The following is a 22,551-nucleotide window of genomic DNA, read 5'->3' on the forward strand; positions in this document are numbered from 1 at the left end:
CAGTCCTGCTATCTTATATTCTATCCTAAGTTTAAAACACTACCTTTATTTTTTTTAAACCAGCTACATTCTTCTAAAACAGTAAGCGCACAGTGACAGGCATTTTAAACAAGTACTTCTTATTTATTCACAATTTAGATAAAGTTTAAGGAAAGACAAAAGAAATACAAAGGACAACATCAAAATGAAAAGGAATTTTAGTGACTGAAGGGAGTTTCTACAGCCAGTGCTCTCCATACATTTCCAAATGTTATCCAAATACTGCAGATGCAGATTTCAAATAAACCCCCATAACAAACCGCTACGACTATTCCCTTTGCAATTAAACTGGGAATGGAAGTTAGCCACCGTTTATCTATGATTACACACACCACCAAATTCTTTCAATTTCTGCTTAAAGCCACATTTATCTGTTACAAGATGGATTCTGCAATACATTTTCAAGTAGCATTTTTCATTTTCTCTGAGCTCCGCTATAAAAAAAAAGTCAATGTCAACCTTCTGTATAACAAAACAGCTTTTGATCTTGCTTGTGAAATTTATGCAATTCAGAGCAGTGTCACACTTGCAGCTTGGAGGTATCCTTGGAGATACTGCAACGCTTCTGCATTCAGACTAGTACTCAGCATTGATGGAACCTTAAAATACGATAGAGCAGAAGTGTCAGTGTGCGTATACATTAAGCTACTGCTACATCCTGTTAATTGCCGTGTCAACACACTGTACAAAGTCAAATGACATCCTGACAGCAGCAGTTTTTCACTGTAAATGCAGTTGCTGGAATTACAATTCCTGATACTGACAATATTAAGTTTTATGTAGTACTTATCCGAATTAAACATGAAAGAGGAGGTTAGCAAACCATCAGTTATTAAAGCAGATATCTGGATACAGCAAACAGCGGATCTCCCAAGCAATCTTACTTACCAAAATCCTGAAAACAAATACACTATGGGTTAAAAGTCGACTTAAATTTAACTTGTTTAATTTAACGTGAGTTGCCTGAGGTTTCCTGAATACATACAATTGAACTGGAGACAAGTGTTAAGCTGTATACCTTCATGTGGATAGATTTTCATGTAAGAAATGGCATATTAATCTTATCACTATAATAAGAAGGGCTAATATTTTTCACATTATTTAGGTTAGTAGGAAAAAAAACTTACAGAAGCTATATTTAACGATAGCAAAATAGAAAGCAACACCTAGCATTCTGCTTATGATATATTTCATCTTGCTGAATATCAAACACTATCAGAAGAGACCCACTGTCATATAAGCGTTTTTTCTCTGTAGAATTACGTTTAATGTGCCATGTATGAAAGTCACCTACCCTGCCAGGGCACGCAGTAGACAGTTTGTGAAGAGACTGTGCCAGATGGATTCTAGGATTGTTCACCATTTGACCTACAGGATCGTGCTCTTTTTTCCCAGCAAAGGCTAGCTGAGAGAACGCAGTCTGATATCCTGGAGTATCTTCTATGTCAATGAAGTGTTCTTCGTCAGGGATAGTGTCATCCTCAGGCAGCTCAAAGAGCCCAATGAGGGCCTGCAGCAAAGGAGTCCTATATAGAAAGATGGGGGAGGAGTGTAGAAAAATACGTTAGGGCAGGGTGTTTTTTTTACAGGAATGTTCCAATTATTCAGAACCCTTTCAACTATTTAGTCCTTGCAGGTACTAGCTCAGCTATTGAAAGTTGATAGTGCCCAACCTGAGCTGAACTCAAAGAGCTGTGGATGTGTGTATTTTACAAGGGTAATGTGGGTGTTCACAGTACAAACAGGAACAATGTATCTATTTTTGATCAGGTTAAATTCTCATGAAACTTACCTATGAAAAGTAATTCTTTTATAGATTACACCTTTCCTCTAATATTTTTCTTCTAAATTCTCTGTAACAGTTACTGTTACTGAGTTCAGGCTACCTGACAACCTGGACTGCTAGACTGGCTCACAATCTTACCAGATAGCTTTCCCCAAAAAGCTACTGTCACAGTAAGATCTTACAGTGTCTTGCTCAGGTAGTAAGTATCTGTTTGCTATAAGGTTTCCTGACTAGCAGAACAGCTACAAACAAAAATGGGTCCTAGCTTTTCAAAAACAATACAAGCTAAAAGAAAGGTAGTCTATTCTCTTAAATGCAACTCTAGCTAGCCCAGTCAGTGTTATCTTCATCACAAAAATCTCAAACCAGTTCTGGCACCTGCTTTGAAAATGTTTTACTTCTTGAGAAGAAAAAGTGGTGTGAAAAGCCTTAAACTCAGCCTTATAACAGTAGCAGGCCTGAAGAAATCACAATAGAGTATTTTGATGAGTAGTTCACATTTTCATAATCAAGTAGCTTCACCAACAGAACTTGAACTTTCTACATACCACAGTTTGGTGTACTCAGTGTCCATCATAGGAGGACATTCTGTTAGTATTTTTGTAATGCCAACAGCACAGATTTTCTTTTCAACTTGTCCGGACACTTTCTGTATTTCAGGAATTATAATTTTCTCCAAAACCATTCCAAACATCCTATTACGACATTAAAAGAAGAAGTATTAGAAAGCCTTTTCAGCCTTTTAGTGACAACAATCAGAAACAGTATGAATCACGAGAAGAGAGAGAAAAACAGAGAATTTGTTACAGTGCTGCCCTGTCATAGTGGATGCCTGGTAGAAATTAGATAGTAGAAATTTTTCATGAAGGGAGAAAAATAAAAACATCACTCTTCCATTTTTATGAGCTGCTCATGAGATTAATGGTCTTGAACAATCAGGGAGGAACTATGGGCAGCATACCAGAGAAAGAAAAATTGCTAGTCTAAGAAGTTAACCACAGTAGAAGAAACGTCTGGCTAGTCAAATTAGTGACAAATGCAGTTTGCAATTTTAGCTAAAGGAGACAACCATTTCTACTTTAAAAGATAAAAATTACACAACAGTCTTAAATAAAAATCATACTAACTTTGGCTGTATGCTGTCAAATATTTCTTGAAGAGCTAATGCCCCATATTTTATGCAGTACAAGTTAATGAAGACTAGGAAACCTATAATGAGAAAAAGGATAGTCAGCAACAAAATACATTATAACAAATTTGTCAAGGGGATAAAAATGGTAATCTTTGCAAGTGTTCAGTTTTAGTGAAGTACATTAACTTGTTATCTTGAACCCTGTCTAAAAAGCTACAGACCTTTTCACACACCCTAACATGGCAATAACACAACTAGGACAAGATTCAGTCCTTTCCCCCTTATATCATTTTCAAAGCATTAGAAAAGCTATTCCCAAACTTTTCAGATTAAGGATCACAAGAACACTTCAATGCTTTCACCTGAAAACTTCACGCAATGCAGTTTTTCAGATCAGGTGTGAACACCTTTGCATGATCTTTGTACCAGAGCACAGATACAATGCATTAAAAGCATCACTTAATTGGTTGTGAAAGGCCACTAAGTCATTCCTACTCCTATCAGTAGGAGGCATTAACCAGATTTCACAGGGTTAAATAATAGATACTGCTTAATTTGTGCAACGGTAAAATCATTAAAACAATTTAAGCAGTATGACAATAATCTTCCAGTTACAACAGCAATAACCAGAATACCTACCTCAGTAATTTGTCACAGTTTTCCTAGTTTAACACAAAACCTTATCAATAATTTATAATATTAAGGCAGAATGACATGGATCCATAGACTATTTAACAGTAATAAAAAGTATAAATAAGAAAAAGGAAATGTGGCCCGTATTATTGTGTTGTGCAAGATTAAATTGTGTGTTGGAGATTAAATAGAAACACTTTCAGATAACAATACACAGAATAAGAAAGCGGAAGGGAATACAGACTTGTTTCCCTTCATTTCCCACTCCTTCAGTTTCAATAAGGTTAAGTGTGATCTGTTGTGTAAACTTCCCCACATACCACCCTTGATTACACAAACAATTTGAAGCAAGTCCCTGATGTTAGCAGCTCAGCACCCTCCCTTTGTCTGCATAATCACAGGACATGACTGCATACTTATTCAGTACAGCCGCACATTCTAAACTGTAGACATCACTGAAGCTTTTCATATAGCAAGAAACTTACTTTTAATAAATTTTGTTGTTTTGGAATTTTGAAGTCTTTGGAACAGTAGAATGAAGATCTGTTTCCTGTACTGGTCAACTGATTCACTAGAAATTTAAAAGATTAGTTATTCAAGCCATACTAGCATTTTACTCATGTCATTTTACAGAAAACATGTATAGAACTGTTCAAATCTAATTTACTGACAAATGTGGCGTTTTTCAGTTGTTAAACATTAACTACAAAGTGTACAAACATACCAAGTATTAAAGTCTACGGAAATTATTTTTGAATGTAATATCAACTCATACTCACGGAGGCATGTGCTCTATAATACTGTTTAGAAGGTAGAATCCTTGATGGTCATTAGCTTTAGAGGCAATCAACTTCTGAAACACACCTAACAATCCAGGCTGTAAGTAAAACAAATATATAACACTATACAACGGTTCTTCATCCATGACCTACCAGCAAGCTGGCCCTTACCATTTAAAAACATACAACATGGCAAAAGCTTTCACAACCTAAAAACAGGATTCTTTCTGTAGGAAGACAGATTTCTCTTGGGACCAAATGATCCTTCTTTGAGCCTCAAAATTAGCCTTGATCAAATGAACAGCAAAGCTAATTTGAAAATGCATGTCTGCTTCATTATTGGCATTGTCTAATCAAGTCTGACTACAGCAGATCATGCAGCAGAAGTAACAGAAGCTAAGTATGCAGAGTAAATATCCCCATGAATTCACTAATCCTCAGATTTTCCAGCATTTTGACTCATCCTCACTCACAATTCTGGAGACGGTTCCAAGCAGAACCTCCAAATTTTCCCGATCCAGTGTGTTCCACACAAGGCAGGTAAGAAAGTTAAACCACAGAGGCTTAACTGCTTCACTGTATTAAGTGCAGGAATTTTGCATCTTTATCAATAAAAGCAAAAGGATTCCTCTTTTCCCCCATAATGGAAAACCATTCCAAAAGCCTGCATTCACGTTATTTTTTTTTAAATTTAAAGTACAAACATATATTCTGCACAAACCCAGGTATCCACTAAAGAAAAAAAAAAACTTATAATTTTTAATCTTAAATCAGTATGCCTAGAGGCAAACACTGCTACTAAACCAGTCCAACTTACGATTTTGTCAGCAGCAGCACTTGCTATTGTGTTGGCACCCCGCTCTAAATAAGCCTGCAGGAGTCGGACCAAAGGCGGAATATTTCCTGTCCTTTCCCATAACACTGGCTGAAGGAGATGAGGAAATAACGCCATATAGGATGATGGGATTTCATTTTTATGCATTTCCAGAAGTAGTGACATCACTTGAAACACATATGGAATGAACTCTGGAAAAGAAATAATGACACTTAAATTCAGCAAAAATGGTCACTTGTCAAGATTGACAAGATTGTCATAAGAACCACGTATCTATCGATTGAACCTACAGTTGTAAGATATTAACAGAAATATTCCAACAAATAAAACTTTGGAGAAAGTATACTGCTTCTCAAATTTAATTATTCCAAACATTTGCAAGCACTGTATCTATGTATACATACACACTTTCTATTTTCTCTTTTGGTGTTTCAGAAGATGGAATACAAACTACTAGAAACAGGGCAATGTAGCTAAGAAGAGGATTTGGGGGTAGTGATTGTCAGATACTTCTAAAGATGGAGTTTGTTTAAAAAAATAATACAGTTGATGTATCCGATGGAACAGCTCAGATTCTTCCTAGAAGCGTTTATTAGGACTGTGAACATCCTGTGTTCTCACTTGAGTTTCCTGTGCTACAGAAAAAAAACCTGCCACAACATAAACGATGACAATCAATTACAGCAGAGAGAGCACAAGCACTTACTGATTTGAATTTACCTTGCACATCATTCTGTAGTATCTCAGTGAACACCATAAACAAAGCCTCTTCAAAGCTGCCAACTGCATCAGGGTTTGCTTTGCACGTTATCCTTATTGACAAGCATATTGATTCAAACATGTAATGGTTAAAGTGAGGTTTGCTTGGATTCTAAAAACAAGTTATGAACAAATAAATCAACTTAAACTTGCTGCCAAGTCACTTACTTAGCAAAATGTATTTTTAGATTCAACTGAATTCTAAAAGAGCAATTGGAAGTAAGAATACTATGCCTTATTAATATGCTGATGAAATTAAATCTATAGATTAAAACAAATATTGAAAACCTTTAAAACAAAAATGAGTTTGTTTTTCCAAGTATTTCGAATACAGGTGTTTTTCAGAATCCCTACATGAACTAACAAGCAGTTATAATATGATGTAACAAAAACTCTGCAGCTGAGTTTAAACTACACATAGTAGTAGTTCTTTGGATAGTTGATGAAGGTATTCTAAAGCATTCCCTAAATTAACATTCAAGAATATTGAACATGGAAGAATATTAGTCCAACTTGAACGAGGGAGACTAAGAGAATTTTACCCACCAAAAGCAGGTGGGTAATTTAATTTAATCCCGCATTTCAGTGTCTAAATTTAATATTAGTCTCAGAAGTTTCCTGGACAAAGAATAAACGAGTTGCAACAGAAACAGATTATTGTAATGGTGGCGTCTGAACAAGCAAACATTTATACTAGAACCAATTAATATTATAAAAAGATTTTACATGCTGTTCTCAAATTTCAGATGAAAGTAGGGGAAAATGATTTGGAAGGACGCCCTAACAGGAATAAAGTACTTCACTGGGAGGCTATTTTTACTTATTTTAGTCAAAGTATTGAAGAATTTGCGACATATTAACAGAACACAAACAACAAAGTATACATAAATCTTTAAAAAAGATTGCTCTAAGAAAAAAGAAGTGTGAACACTTGGCCCAGATAGCCTGTTCTTTACCTTACTGACAGCCAGCAGTTTCTGTGTAAGCTGTGTGATGACAGAAGGGATGTAGGGAATTATGGATTCCTGCAGCAGAGAAAAACTCCTCATGATTGCTGCAAATAAATTGAAAGTTATTAACTTCTTGAGAGAGATAGATGGCAGAAGTATGTGTCTAAATCCTTTTACCATTAAATCAGATCCCAAGGAATTAGGTACAATAAGGGTGAGCACCTGTTGCAAGCGCAATCAATCTATAATCATGACACAGGATAAAGCAAAGCTTCGTTATTCCCACTCCGTAGACTGAGCACAGACGATTAAGCAACTCACCCAAAGTAAAAAGATGTTCTTCACAAGTCACAATACCATTATGTTTAGTATTTCTCTTTGGTTCCATAATTTACTGAAAAATGACTTAATACTGGCTGGTAAATAACTGTAGACTGTACAGACCGCTTTAGCATTTTTGCACAAAATTAGGCTTTTCAAATAAAAAATTCAGTAGCCTATAACTATAAGCCTTTACCCCAAATTAACCAAGTTACTCTTACAGTGCAGGACTCACACAGCACTTACCTTTCATTATGTATTCATTTTCAGATGAGCCAGGAAGCGTTAGTGCTTTAAACAGGTTTGTTAGCAGCACTTCTACAAATGGTGCCATTTCCGCAGCTGTAATGCTGTAAGGAAATCACAGGGCTTTAATGATGAAATACATTCACAAACTTCAAGCATCTTACAGTACCGTAACAGCAATAAATGAAAGATCCCCTACCAGTATTTCATCCGTAATGTACTAAAACTAGATAGCAATGAATTTAATTTCTGCTTGGAAACTTACAGAATAGTATTATTCGTCCCTCTCACGGTAAACAGTCTTTCAAGAGCATGGGCTGCATAAGTATGGACCACAATACTTTCTGCTTGAAGATGATTGATTAAGAGAGGAATAGACAACAACAGTTGTTCCTTAGGTACCTAAAAAAAAAAAATAGCAACAAATTATATAAATTACAGAAAAATAGAGATGGTTCAACACTAGAACATAATCACTGAACTCATCAACTGTAAATTGAAAGCGTGGCAGAAAGAAGAAGTCTCAGAAGGCTCCTCCAGTTGCTAAAACCTTGACAACTGAGAGGTACCTATTTCTGTCATCTCTTGAGTATTTCCCCTACAATATCAATGTGTGATTTTAAATGCATATATTCCTAATGTTTATTTCTTTTTCCACTTTACTTTGTCTTAATGGGTAATTAAATCTGAGTGGGTCACAGGACTAAGCATGCTAAGATACGCAGTGTCCAATAGCGTATGGACAGAATATAGGCTACATGTCCATTTGATATTTATAGCAGCAGTATCATTTACTTTCAAAACTCAAAATTCAGCAGGAAATGTTATGTATGGCTGTCTAAACACCTGCTGAGTTAACATATGGCCAAGTAAGATAAATTAGGCTTGGCAAGTGTAAAGTAACAGACCACAGTATGTTTTTACTGTAAGAGTAGAAGAAAAACTTACTTGGCTCCTAAAAATCATGATATATTTGATACCATCAGCTTTTAGCACAGGGAATTCATTCACTGCAATAAAAAAAATACACATTACTGAACATATTCTACATATTAGAAGTGATATTAACTCCTGAATCCCCATCCCAGGTAATACACAAAACATTTTTCTGTTTTGCTTAGTTTATGCATCTCTGTCTGGGCACTCTGCAATAACATTAAACATATTGTGCAACTGTTCAACGTAAAAGTTCCCCTTCTGGCTCTGATTCTAGCAGACTCCAATGGCATGTTCCAAGACTACCCACTACCCTCTGAATGTCATAAGATAATTGCTAAAGTATAAATACATCATGTTGCTTAAACCTAGACACCTGTAGTCTCATCAATACACACTAGTACAGGCTGCAACCTGGACTTCAGTACTTTAACTTCTCCGAGTTTTGTTTAACGTAGATGTTTGTTGTAAGGTCTCAATTACAGATGTCAAATTACATTGATTCAACAAGTTAAAGCATGTCAGCGGATAGCAACCATGTGTGTACGTGCCCTGATCTTGCAGACAGCATGCGGTAATCCACCTTTGTTTAAGAACTCATTCATCGCTGGTCAAACTAACTTGAATTACTTCCTATGTGCCAGGTGTAAACAGGCTTCTGGCTCAGAGATAATGCTGATACATGAGCACATTTTAACTTCTACTTGAGCCTTAAGAAACAATGGTCACAATCAAGGTTCTAGACATATCACAAAAGATAATGCATGAAAACTAACATTAAACTTACCACTAGGAGACTTTAAGTCGGGTAGAATGTGATTCACAAAGAATTCCGTCAGATTAACAAGTTCATTGGCTTTGGTTATTCCATGCTAAAAAAAATAAAATAAAAAAAACCCTGTTTTTATATATGCTCTCACTGAGCTATTTTTCCCACTGATTTTTGTATCTTTTTAATAAAAGCATTCTAAAGTGCGTATGCCCATAAAAAGATGCAATTTCAATAATCCCAAGCAGAGGACAACCCCATTTCTTAACTTTTTCAGTGTCTAGGTTTCAGCTGTAACACTACTGGGGTTCAAAATTCATTAGTCCTGAGTTGAGGAATAATAGCATATAACAGTAATAACAAACCAGAGTTTTAGACAGAAAAACATTAGCAGCTTATTAACTTGATACTTTTTTTTTTAATGATAAGCCTTTTGAAAATGAAGAGTTTAAGAGTCACACTCCAATTCCGAATGAGAACAGAAAAATTATATAAATACTTCAGTTTTACCTGATTGCCATTTCTAAGACAATAAACACTAAAACAACAAGAGACATTATGGAATATAATGACAAAAACCGTGTCGCTCGGATTCCTTCTAGCCTGCTCAACACCACTGATCATCTTCTGTGAAGCTGGATTTGGCCTTCCATGGCTTATAAACTCTGGCTCAGTAACACGTGAAAGCTCACAGATGCTGGACTCAAGCCAATTTTGTTTCTTTATGTCACTGTTTCACACATACTAATAAGACCTGCCAAATGGTCACAAGTGCTTGTTGACTTTGCCCAATCTATCTGAAGATGACATACCATCACATTTCCATCAGCTGTGAAAGTATTATATTACAGATGACTTTTAGTCTCATCAACATTAAACTACTACAAATCTAGTTATTCCCATTTAGAAGCAGAATAAAAGGAATTGCATCAATCCTCTAGTCCTCATAGACATTGTAATTTTTGAATGCTTATAGATTAAAACAAATAGCAGTACCTTCTGTGTCTGAGCTTTGGATGCCAAAGACGTGACAAGGTAAATAGCTGCATCTTTGTGCTTCCAGTTAACAGATGGATTCTTTGCATATTCCTGCAGCATGGAATTAACGTATCCAGAAAAAATCCCTGTCACAGGCCCCTCAAAAAACTTGCACAGGCCTCTGACCAGATCACAAGCTGCTCTGCGTCTGGTGTCAATATCTGCACAAGAACAAAAGGTTCTTTGGATATGAGAAAATACATAGCTTTTCATGTTACTAAGCACAATAATTAAAATGTATCAGAAATGCACAGCTTTTCAAGCTACAGCCACACTCCACATTGATGCCTAAGAACACATTTAACTCTTCTTACTTAATTTAATACCAAGGGCTATTTGCACAGCAAAATGAGGAATGGACACCTAACAGTAATGCACGTGTTTTCACTGTTTTCAATGTACCCTACAGAAAGTTTCAGCAAGGATTCAGGGGGAGGCTTTTTACTATCTTGATAATTACACACAGAAACGTACTGAGTCTGGCAGTTATGAGTTTAATTTTTCTCTACAACAGCCTGTATGATGATGTGTTTTTAGACTGGTGACTAAAACTGCCTTAATAACACACCAGTGTTTTGGCTCTTGCTGAGCAGTACTTACATGGTGTCAATGCTTTCTTTTTCCTTCTCTGCCTTCCTAGCAAGGAAGCTTGAGGTGGGCAAGAAACTAGGAAGGGACACAACCTGGACAGCTGATCCAAAGGGACCACAGTGCTATTATCCCATGCCATGTAACATCATGCTTGGCAATAAAAACTGAGGGTAGAGTGTTTTTGAAAAGGCAACCATTGCTTGGGGACAGGTTGGGCATCAGTGTACTTGTGGGAAATGGTAAGCAATAGGCTTTTCCTTCTGTTTTCTTCCTCTTTCTTTCACTTATTAAACTATCTCAACCCATGAGTCTTCTCAGTTTTGCACTGCCTAGTTTCTTCCCCCATCACAGCAGGGTGGGGAGTACGCAAGCTGCTGTGTGGTGCTTAGCCACTGGTTAAAAACAAACAAACAGTATTTTTTTCTAGTAAAAAATCTGTAAAAATTGTCTCAAGAAAAAAAGAAAAAAAAGGTCAGCTGGTCTTTAACACTATATACTAACAGAAGGGACAAAAGGAAAATAAAGCAAGTGAATTTAAATGCAACAGAGTGCATTTCTAAAGACATCTCAGAAGAACACAAATACTTCTTGTCTAAATTCTCTTAAAAGCAGAAATAGCTAACAAGCTTTTATAAGCTTCACTAATACCTATAATCCTGGATAAGAATGATAAAATATTTGCTTGAAAAAAAAATCAAAACTTTTTCCTCTACTTCCAATGTACAGGAATTTCTCAAACCTATTATGAAGTTCCAGTCATCTAAAAGTGTCAGTCAGCGCTATGTCGGTGGCACAGAACAGCCCATACAGAGTTATCACACAGATCTAGATTTGGTTCATTTGTGCGCTGACCTGGCTGGAGACAGACAATCAGAAAATCAAGCAGCTCTGTTAGCACAGCGCTGTGTTTTCAGGACAGTTATTACAGTGGTTGGAACACAGTGCCAGCATACGAAGGCGGGCTGCCGTCCAGCTGGCTTCATCACAGATTTGTATGCAGAACTGGTCAGAGTTTCAGTTTAAACACAACAGACTACCAAATAGAGGCAGAGAGTCTATCCACGTTATTTAAAACTCCACGCACAGGAACTAAATACACAACTATGGCCACTACTCAGCATTGACTTACAGGCTATATTTGCTGATACGAGAACACGTGTAGCGCAGGAGACATACCGATCCAATTAAGAAAAGAAACTATAAAAACATTGTTCAAAACAAAAAGACACTGGGACAGGCACATCCTGACAGTAAACTTGACCAAAAAACTGGATAAAATATCTTAAGGAAAAAAGCTTCCCAAGTTCAAAAATAAGTTTTAAAAGCCTCAGTATATTGCTTCAGCTCTTTAGAGCTATATTTAAAGACCAAGTATTCTTAGTATAAATCTGTGGATTACCAGATCCTTCCAAATCCCTTCTTATATATTCTTCAGAATTATCTTCAAATGCTTCTTCATCAGCAGCTGAAAATATAAAATACATAAGAGTTTTAATACTGAGATGTTTTTTATGCTAAAAAGGGGTATCATTATCAACTTACTATTTTTTCAAGTACTTCTCTGTAACACTCATAGACATTAATCAGAAATATCCAGTCAGACTAGCCTGTTTAGCTTGCTGCCCCACAAATTGCAATCTTTCATACTCATGAGCTAATGCATTCCTGATTTAAAAGACATATTCAATACTAAGTGTATTTAAAAGAGTTCTCCGGAGTCATAGACTTAGAGATACTTCTTATTGCTGTAACACATTTGGAACACAATGCATTTTAGATACTAGGATTAACATAAATCCATCTTGGAGAAACAGACATTACAATTCAGTAGGCCGTATATCCATGCCTATTTAGGCTCCTTCAATTATTCTGGTGTTCACTTCAAGCATGAAAACATATTGATGGCACATGACTTAGACATTCTATATTTTTCAATTTGAGATCACAGTAGGACAGAAGAATTATTAGATACATTCATACAACAATTTTACAAAGCCCATAGCACAGCAATTTGCTGTAGAAACTTGGTTTTGAATCTAGTACTAAAGTACACGGGATGTGATCCTCAATTCTTAGTCCTGTAAAGCAAAACATTATTATAATTACAGTTATATTTTACTGTGTCTTTGAAAATTAGTATCTTGAAAAGGTACCTCTAAATTCCATATTGGGAACAATAACTTTTTCACAGATGCTTGTCAATGTATTCTGGTCTTCAAAGAGATGCTTGTAATGTGGTCTTTCACAAACTGAGGCCAGAAACTGGATTGCATTGCTAACCAACTAGAATAGAAGCACACACAAAACACATACAACTTTAGCATGAATGAATAATTTATAATTCATTATTGAACTTGACAAGATCACTTTTTAACAGCTTACCAAGTCATATTTCACTTCTTGGCCTGTTGTGACTAACAGATTCCAGATTGCCGTTACAAAACGTGGCAGGTAGGGCTGGAATTCTTCATCATATTTTTGAGCATATAAAGCAGCATTATCACAAATTTGTGATTTCAAGAGCTCCAGTAACCCAGCTTCTTCTTCATCCTCACATAAAACAAAAGTAGGAACTTAAGCATCCACATTTCAACACTACTTAAGTATTAAAAGTATCAACATATTTCAAGGAAATACAGTATTATTTTACCATGTTCTAAGTAGGTCAGAGAAACCCATCCCACTTTCCTGGAACTACTGTATTTTGCTGATTTGTACTGGAAGTGCACTACAGATCATACATTTGTGCTATTATATTCACAATTCAAATAACGGTACTACACACTTTAAGTGATTTAGACCCGGAAAGATTCAGTGCAGAATTAATTTTCCTATTAAATTTGGAAAAGGTAACACAAAGCACTGAAAGTACACATTCAGGAGGCATTCTATCTTGCTACTTTAAATTGATACAGTTGCTAGAAGTGTGTTTTTTTTTCCCGCCTTCTCCATATCAGCACAGATGTTTGTGGAACTGCAAAGCAAATTGGAAAAATGTGTTGGAATAATATTAATAATTAAAAAACACCACACAAAGAACACCCTCCCTCCTTTTTTTTTTAATCCCAACTTTCAATTTTAATGCATGTCAGCATGCAACTGCATGGATGTCTGTGCTTGGATGTCAGTTCAGCCCACAAACAAAAGAGAAGAGCAAGAAAAAAGATAAGCAAGGCTTCTTTTGCACCATCGCTAGCCTAAAATGACCATGAAACTATAGCACAAGATGCACTTAATGTGCCCCCGATATATTTTAAAGGCATTTATAGTTTCATTGGCTCCACCACGTGGCAAGCTACTGTACTGCATCTGGAAGACAACAGCGTTTAAAATAAGGAAAGCATTGCACAAAATGAATTTGAGCTTTGATGACTTGGTATCGCTTTTCACATGTGAAACTACTAATTATTATAATTAAGCAAAGACAGCAAATGGCAAACTAAACTACTTAAAGATGTCATGCCTTATATGTTCACATGTTTCAAGTTCTTTAAGATACCCTGTGTTCTAAAGGTTACTTTCGCAGATCCCCTCAAAAGAAGATATTCACTGACAAGTATTGGTAATTTGACTTCTGCACACAGCTACCTATACCTGTAACTAATATGTAACTTCAAGAACTGGAAACCAAATTTTTAGACAATGGAGCTACTTCTCTTAAATTGCATTTCCTTATAGTCATTCTATTTCTTTGTTTACCCAACAAAGGAAACATTACATCACTCAGAATTAGACCTCGGTTCTCTTATCAGCCCTCTCCACCATACAGAGGCAAAACAGGAGGTTTATGCAGTACTTACATCAGTCTGCAAAAGTTTATTATCTAAAGTTAAAAGAGTATGAAAATTTGTCATCCATGTTTCCATGTTATCTTCAAAAAACTCAGGAAGATCCTGTGAAGGAAAAGCATAAATCGACATTTTAATTTGTGACTGCACTGCTCAGATAATATATCTTTGTTTTAAGTAATATGTATGCACCTTATAATCTACTAAGGGACAATGAATTGTGGAAAATACATCTACGAAACAAAACACTACCACCTTGCCCTGCCCTACTACAAAAGCAACCCCATAAATGAAAACCCGACAGACAGAGGCTTTGAAGCACATTTCCAAAAATACTAGTTGCTTATACCCTATATAGCCTACAGCTTTATATGGAAAGAACTTTATTTCCCCTATCTCTTAGAATAAGAAAGCACAGACCTTCCTTTTAGCTCCAACTTGCTCTTTTGCCCAATATAGAAAGAGCAGCCCAGCAATCAAGTCATGATCATCACACTTCACAGGGTTATGCTCACGGTGAAACACTATACATCACCTCAGCAGAGTCTATTTTTACCATTTTTCATACAGTGCATTTGTTTAATGCTAGAAATTTAGATCTCATTAAAAAAATAAAACTCTACTAGAATTGCTTGCTACTATAGTGCTATAGTTACTAGTTTAAACTAATTGACTTTCATCTACTTGACTGAATTCGTATTGGTACAGATGCATTAATAAAAGAGCACAGCGGGTATAAACTCAAGCATTTGACTTTTGTCTTTCATGGCTCATACTCAGAGATGGCCTTAAAGGCTACCTCAAATGGATCCTATAAATAAGAGCATAACAGCTTTGTGAAATCAAAGCAAAACTATTAGAAAAACAAGGAGATTCACCTGAAAATTTAAACTGTAGAACAGCTTCGCAATTAGAACGAGAGAAGAAAATAGAACCTTCAAAGCACTAGCATCATTTGCATGTGTGCTGCAAAGTTCAATAGTTGCCTAGAAAAAGACATAAGATTCAGTGAAGTAACACACACACAAAGCAGATCAACAAGAGATATTGACAAGTATCACGTGACATGGTATTTTTCACTTTTTTTTAAACCAGAAAATACAGTTCCTTTTCTTCCTCTTACTGATCCCATCTCATTGCTCACTCTAGCTGGAACATCATTAACAGTTCCAACTGTTTCTAAGTTTTCCTTTTGTAGACATTCACGACAAGCAATTCAGAATGCTAGACTTGTTTTTAGAAATTATTCAACAATAAATACCTTAAAGAGGTTTGTCAAGGGCAATGCAAAGGCATCAAGTACAAGTTTGATCTCTGTCCATAATTCATTTGACTTAAATTCATGGCGGTACCTGATAAAGTGAGAAAAAAAATACACAAAAAATAGAATAGTCTTCACATTTCTTCCTAAATTAACTTGTGTACAACTGATTTTTCACACTGGACCTAGAAACAAATCTGGTCAAGTAAACACAAGAACTAAACAGCATAGTTGAAGACTATGAAAGGTGTAAAATTTGATAAGCACTTCAAGTCTTACTAAAAAGTCAATCAGCATAATTAGAAGCCACAGAGGTAAACTTTGTAAATACAAAAAAATTAAGTCCAACAGTAAAAAGTCTGAGTCAAAAAAAAAATTTTTGACCCATATATTAATTCCCTTATTTCCAATACCTTTTAAATAAAGAGTGAGCAGTACGAAGGACCCCATTAATGACATGGAAATCTCCACTTTGAAAACGATTCACCATTTCTGTCAGCAAGTCTGGCCATTTCTGAGGGAAGTCTTCCCGACCAATAATACTAATAGCATCACTTAACTGGAAAGGAAATATAACCATTACATGATATAATAGCAGACTACTTACAAAAAGAATGCAGCTGTCATGCCAGATGTTACAAATATTTAAGAATGCTTATTGTTCTTGTCAGATTCAAAAATCATCGGGTTAAGCATCTACTATTTTTCATCACAAGAAATCTCACTTTAAATCCAATGTATCTGCACGTGCAGTTTCACTTTCTACAATTATTATACTTAACCACCTAGTGCTGGAACTTAGATATAAGATATTTTTTTAAAGTGGGCAGAAGTACCTTCAACAATATACTCCAAGTTATTTGGATAGAGGTGATGTCACTGGAAGGCCAAGGGAGCGCTGCCAGTAACCAGAGCCTCTTAGACACACTTGCAATATTCTAAAAGTCTCATGGACACAACCAGAAATTGCCTTATTACCTGCTTTTGTATTTGTTCTGGGCTGCTAAGCATCAAGGGCACGATGTTGGCTTTAATGGCTATCCTGTCTGATTCACAGATTTTGTTCGGTTCATCCTCCACCTACAATTAGAACAATAATTAAGTCATAGGCATATTAGTACACTTCAGGCACTGTGCAAATACCAGTACTTCGAAGCCAAGACATTTATGCAACTATTACGTTGTTGAAGAAGCTAAGAGATCTGTCAAAGCCTACAATGAATCTCACAGTGGTATCTGAAAAAAGCTGAAAGAAATTACACCTTTCTACAAAACCTTGAACTAATTTTCTCCTCTAACACCAACTTTACAAAACAATTCAGCAGCAACAAGGGTGGGTGCACGTGCCAGTAACATACATAAATTTAACCAACAGTCTCCTCTTTCAGCACACCAAACCATGTCTGTCCTCATTTCTGCTAACCTCAAAACTTACTGTGTGCGAGCTGCCTCGAGCCTTGTTTTCTAGAAACTGTACAGGAAGATGGGTGCAGGTGACACACACACACAAATGTTAACATGGGCTTTAAGAATTAGCCAACCAGTTCAAAACCTTGTCAGTCAGTAGTACTAAGTGGTAGTAAATTATGGCATCTCTATTAAAGAAATAAAATTCTAAGGCTTGTCACCAACCAGTGACAGTCACATTATCTGTGATGACAGCACTGAAGTTTAGAAACCTAGAAGTCATCCAGCACTGCAGAGAGTAATTCAACAATCTTAAGATGCCTTTAAGCAGATGGCACTACTAAACTTGTACTTAGATAGATGAAGAGGAGAGAGGTGGTAGTGAAATGAGAAACAGCAAATCCTACTTGTTTGAGGTTATTTATGAGATTTTTTCCAAGGAAATTAGGCTTTTTTTTTTTTTTTTAAACAAGACATGGAAAGCAGCATGGGTGACCATCTTACAAATACTTGAAATAAAACCAAATCCAAGAAAAAAAATAAAAAGCACACTCTTCCCTCTCTCCAGAAATGCCCTACACAGCTGGCTTTCCAGGGTCTACCAAATCAAAGTGCTTAAGTAAGCAAAACCCTTTTCCTTCCTCTGAGCTTTGTATCAGTCCAAGTTCAATGCTATTAAATTATACCATTTGATCTAAGTAAGGCAGCCTTGAGGCTGTTCATGTTCACACAGCTTCTGAAATGAAAGCTTCAATTTTGAAAAAAGCAATGTGCTTGAAGTCACACAGCAATCCTACCAGTCCCCTGGATGCACTTACTGCAGGGCATCTCCTCCTACTCCAACACAAAACCTCATGCTGAAGAACTTCAGTAACCCATACCAATGAAGACACAAATTTTTCTGTAACTGAGTGCTATTTCTACTGTAAATACTCTACAGATAAAGATGGAAATTTGGAGAAATGACTGAAAATGCAGTGTTACCAACACAAAGTTCTAGAAATTTCATGCCAGAGTGAGTGTGCTGATTTTAACAAACGTAACCAGATCTAGGACTGCAATAGCTTCTTAATATTTGCATGACAGGCAGGGGAAGAAAAGGCACATGCAAATTTTTAAATAGGCACTGAGACATAAAACAAGAGTACACATTTGGTACTCTTTCAGATATACAAACAGTTCTTTCTGGGAGACAAAATACAAATACTAGCAATTAATATCTTTCATCACTGAAGGATTTGAGCTCTTGAACGTAATACTTTACATCATTAATTAAATTCCACTAATGAGGAAAGTTCTAAATGATTTTTTTTTCTGACATCTTCAAAATAAAGGATAAAATGAAGTTAAATGGCAATATTTCTATCTTATGTCTACAAATACTTCTACACGTTAGACCGTCAAGGCTTCTATGCCCCAGAAGCACTAACATGAAATAGAAACCAGCATCATCACTTCCAGCTGCAGTGCTGGCTAGAAATGGCGCTAACACTACGCCAATAGATACAGGCCAACCTGGGCAGCTCACAAATATAGAAACTTCGCAATCATTTTGGTGTAAAAACATTACAGTTAGTTAAATGGGCTGTAAATATTGTACGCATATTTCTAAAGAAGTACGATCACAGGAAGAATTCTTCCTTCACCATTTTATCCCCCAGCTCTATTTCTTTTTTAATAGAATGGATTCCAACAGAGGAGGTTTTAGTCCCTTATCCCTAAGTTACGCTTGGTGTTTGTTTCCTATATGATCTATCTTCTCTCGCAAAGTGAAAACATACAAGCATTCTTCAGTTCAAGGTTACTACAGACTACAGTATTGGATCTTAAAAGGATTACTAGATCTTAGCAGAACTACTCACTAGAATACCTACAATTCTCCAGTTCCTTTTAATGTAGTTCTTGAATGTTACAGATGCACAAACTTTGATGACATTTTCCTGTGATTTCTCCAGCAGCGTTAAGAGTAACAATGGATAATTCTGGCTTCCTTCAACTGACTCAAGAAACTTTTCCGCTGTGAGAGAATACAGTAAGGTTAGCAAAGGTTGAACTGATTTTCTAACTGGAGTCCTACGATTTCTCAAAGGTCCATTTAAAATAATCAACACATGAACACATCTCCAGAGCCTCACAACAACAGATACACTGGGCAAGTACCAAAAGGTACTGTAGCTTCTTCATTACTAAGCTCTTTAATGCTTCTGCTATTAACAAAAGCTCTCAATTCAAAGCAGGCTGTGGAAATATAGCCTCTTCAGCATTTTTAAAAGCCATGTCCTGACAGAAGCCAGCCCCTGTTCATCATAAACAGCATCCCTGTTTTAAATAACAACAGTACAAAAAAAGTCAGGAAAAAAATATGAAAAGCAAACAGAAAATAAGTTTATATTTACATCCACCCTTCACTAGGTGTCAAGTTTTTGTTTTCTTGTTGTTTTTTAAAGGAGACAGAGAATTTCTGTAAAATAAGTTTTGCATAAACTTCAGCTGAAGTTTGTTATATACAGACTGAAGAGCTAAAATGAAACCAAACTTCTTGGTCTCACACGACAATCACTTACCAGGACGCCTTATAGCAGGATCTGGATCCAGTGTTTTCTTTAGATACTCAGTTAAGGTCTGTAAATTGGCATCGCTCAGCTCCATTTTGGCAGAACCTATGACCCACAAGTAGTTTTGTTAAAAACACAAATTAGAAAATCCAACCTATAAGCTACGCATACGTAAAACTTGATTCCGCAGAAGACACCCATCTGCTCTTTTTGACTACGTTTCATAAAGCATGGTCTCATCTTATATGGCTGGTGCAATAAAACAACAGCTAGCATGCACTAAACACAAAAGAAAAAACATTCAATTTTTTCAACTCCACATAGCTGTTACTGAACGGTTTATTGAAACCAAGCTCCTAAAACAGGACCACACATCCAGCGAACCATTACTCAGGTACAGCGCAAAGATGATCACTTACTCTTTCATGACAGCATGAGTTGGGTTTTGCTTTTGAGAACTACTGTCAGCCACAGAAACCTACTCCTGGTTGAAAAGCTGAATAGCCCTGCCTTAGATAATTGGAAATGGAGCAATTCAAAGTGCATTGGAGAGTAAAGGTTTGCTTAAAATAAATACTCATTATCTACAGAAAACTCTGAACAGAAAATGAATTTCTATAAAGATGAAAGACTGCACACTGCCAAAGGGGTTGTCCACTCTGCAAAATTAACTCAGACTAGGGTAGGCATTCATTTAAACAGCAATACTTATTTCAGAATAACTTTGTGCAAATAAATCAAATTAGTCCTCCCTAGTCATCCTCCCACAGATACCCTCATACTCACCACAGTGATAGATTAACTTCACAGCTTTAAATGGAATACTTAAAATCACAGTAACACTAAAACAGTATCAAGAAATGCTGTAATAGATGTGTTGTGTAGGGTATCACCACCTATTATAGAATCATTTAGGTTAGAAAGGACCCTTAATATCACTGAGCCCATCACCTAACACTACCAAGTCCACCGCAGAACCCCATCCCTAACTGCTGCACGCAGCCATCTTCCTCACCAACAGCACGGCTCATTTGCTAGAGAAATAATGAGGAACCAAAGGCTATTTTTCCCCTGGAGTTTCTAAGTGTTAAGATAGGCTGAAATTTACCCACCCCACTTTGCATTTGTTCTATGTTGACAGTGAGTGCAATAAATACAGTTTCTATTTAAGCACGTTTGCCAAGGAAGTGAGTTTTAATTACTCCGTTTTTATTTTACGCTACCTATATCGCTGGAAGAGGGGGAGCAGTGTCCCTCCCTTCTGGGGGTTTACTTGCCTGTAGCCTTATTCACCTGTACACATCAACCAACAAAACCCTAACAGAGTACAGGGTAAGCAAACAGCTCCAGCAACAGTCACCTCATCTGTTCTCCTACAAAACGACCTCATGTATCAGTGGTGTGATGCTGAAACAAATACTGAAACCTTTCAGAAAGAGAGGAAAAAAAAATATCTGCTTTGGAAAAGCCGGCAAGACTGAGGTACAAACCCATGTGGAAATCATTTCATAAAAGCCTGAACCTGACCCAACATGGAAGCCAAACTCAGAGCGCGCTGCTCGGTTTGGTGGGGATCCTGCCTGGCCTTCTCCAAATGCCTCATGCCCACACAGCACACAGGGGTCCCACGCCTCGAGCCGGCTTCGGGCTTATTTTGAAGGCCAAAGGTGATGACCTGAGGCCGCTGTTCCATGCCGCCCACAGAGCAGTGATGTTCACCTGCCGGCTCTCGGCTCCTCACCCCCTCCTCCAGCTGTTCCTTCCCTGCTGCCTCCCACGAGGGACACGAGCGGCTCTCACCACAGCAGCCCAAGGCTTTTCGCTGCGCGCCGCTCTGCGTCCCCTCAGCAGGCCAGGCAAGACGAGAAAGTTTCGAACTCCCTCTGCAGAACCCCCCAAAGGCGCCAAACGCTTCCCTGCGGTACTCCGGCCAGCAGCAGACAGCTCAAAGGGGAAATTAAAAATAAACCCCAAAAGCGCGGCCGGCCTCGCGCTGCGAGGCGCCTCAGCGAGCTGCTCCGGCACCGCTGCCGGGCACGGCCCGCCTGAGGGGGCGCGGGGGCGGGCTGGGGGCAGACCGCCGGGTCACGGCCGCACCGCATCGCCATGGGACCACCGCAGGGATCACCTCCGCGGCCCCCTTCCCCCGCACCAGGAGGCCGAGGGGAGGCCGGCGGCGGTGACAGAGCGCGGAGGGGAGCCCTGGGCGGCCCGGTCCCGATCGCGGCGCAGTCCCGGCGCCTCAGCCCAGGATGGCGCCCGGGGGTGGGGGCGCAGGGCCCCGCCGCCCTCACACTAACTTGCTCCCCGCCGCCTCCCCGACTGACAACCACGAACGCCAATGAGCGGAGCCGCCTGCCAGCCGCCGGCCAATCGTGGCGCGCGGGAGGCGGGCCGAGGCGCCCCAGCATGGTGAGCTGCGCCTCTCGCTGCGCCGCGGGCCCAGCGGGCCGAGCGCGGAGCGGAGCGCTGCGGCGCGGTGCCGAGAGCCGGGCGGCGGGGCTGCGTTAGGGCCGGGCGGCGCGGGCGAAGCTCACCTGGCGGCTGCCCCGGGGCGGCGGCGGCGGCGGGGCGGGCTGGGCCGTGCGGGCCGGGGCTGCGCCTCACATTCAAACCGCGCCGAGAGGGCGCGGCGGCGGCACCGTGACGGCAGCGCGCGGGGCGGGGGCGGGGCCTGGCCGCAGGGCCAATGGGCGGCCTCTCCTTCCGCGCGGCGAGCCAATCGC

General features: G+C 38.3%; 1 protein-coding gene across 2 annotated transcripts; it reads right to left on the bottom strand.

Annotated features, from left to right (window-relative positions):
* Window positions 1-102: 102 nt before the first annotated feature.
* On the bottom strand, window positions 103-22,517 carry CSE1L (chromosome segregation 1 like). Of its 2 annotated transcripts, none has more exons than XM_083802179.1 (25): window positions 22,363-22,517; window positions 19,835-19,930; window positions 19,145-19,287; window positions 16,842-16,943; window positions 16,277-16,422; window positions 15,864-15,954; window positions 15,481-15,588; window positions 14,615-14,707; window positions 13,197-13,364; window positions 12,968-13,097; window positions 12,214-12,279; window positions 10,182-10,384; window positions 9,204-9,288; window positions 8,429-8,490; window positions 7,746-7,882; window positions 7,481-7,584; window positions 6,920-7,017; window positions 5,925-6,075; window positions 5,187-5,395; window positions 4,370-4,467; window positions 4,076-4,161; window positions 2,953-3,034; window positions 2,374-2,520; window positions 1,334-1,565; window positions 103-638 (listed from the first exon to the last, which is right to left on the bottom strand). In XM_083802179.1, exons 2-25 carry the CDS (start codon window positions 19,917-19,919, stop codon window positions 549-551), a joined length of 2,916 nt encoding a protein of 971 aa, XP_083658305.1. In that variant the 5' UTR covers window positions 19,920-19,930; window positions 22,363-22,517; the 3' UTR covers window positions 103-548. The 2 variants fall into 2 exon arrangements, with proteins under 2 accessions (XP_083658305.1, XP_083658306.1); XM_083802180.1 differs by lacking the exon at window positions 22,363-22,517 and adding an exon at window positions 21,626-22,117.
* Between the last annotated feature and the right edge of the window lie 34 nt (window positions 22,518-22,551).

The sequence above is a fragment of the Anser anser genome (genome assembly GCF_964211835.1).
Source record: "Anser anser genome assembly, chromosome: 16".
Classification (NCBI taxonomy): Eukaryota; Metazoa; Chordata; class Aves; order Anseriformes; family Anatidae; genus Anser; species Anser anser.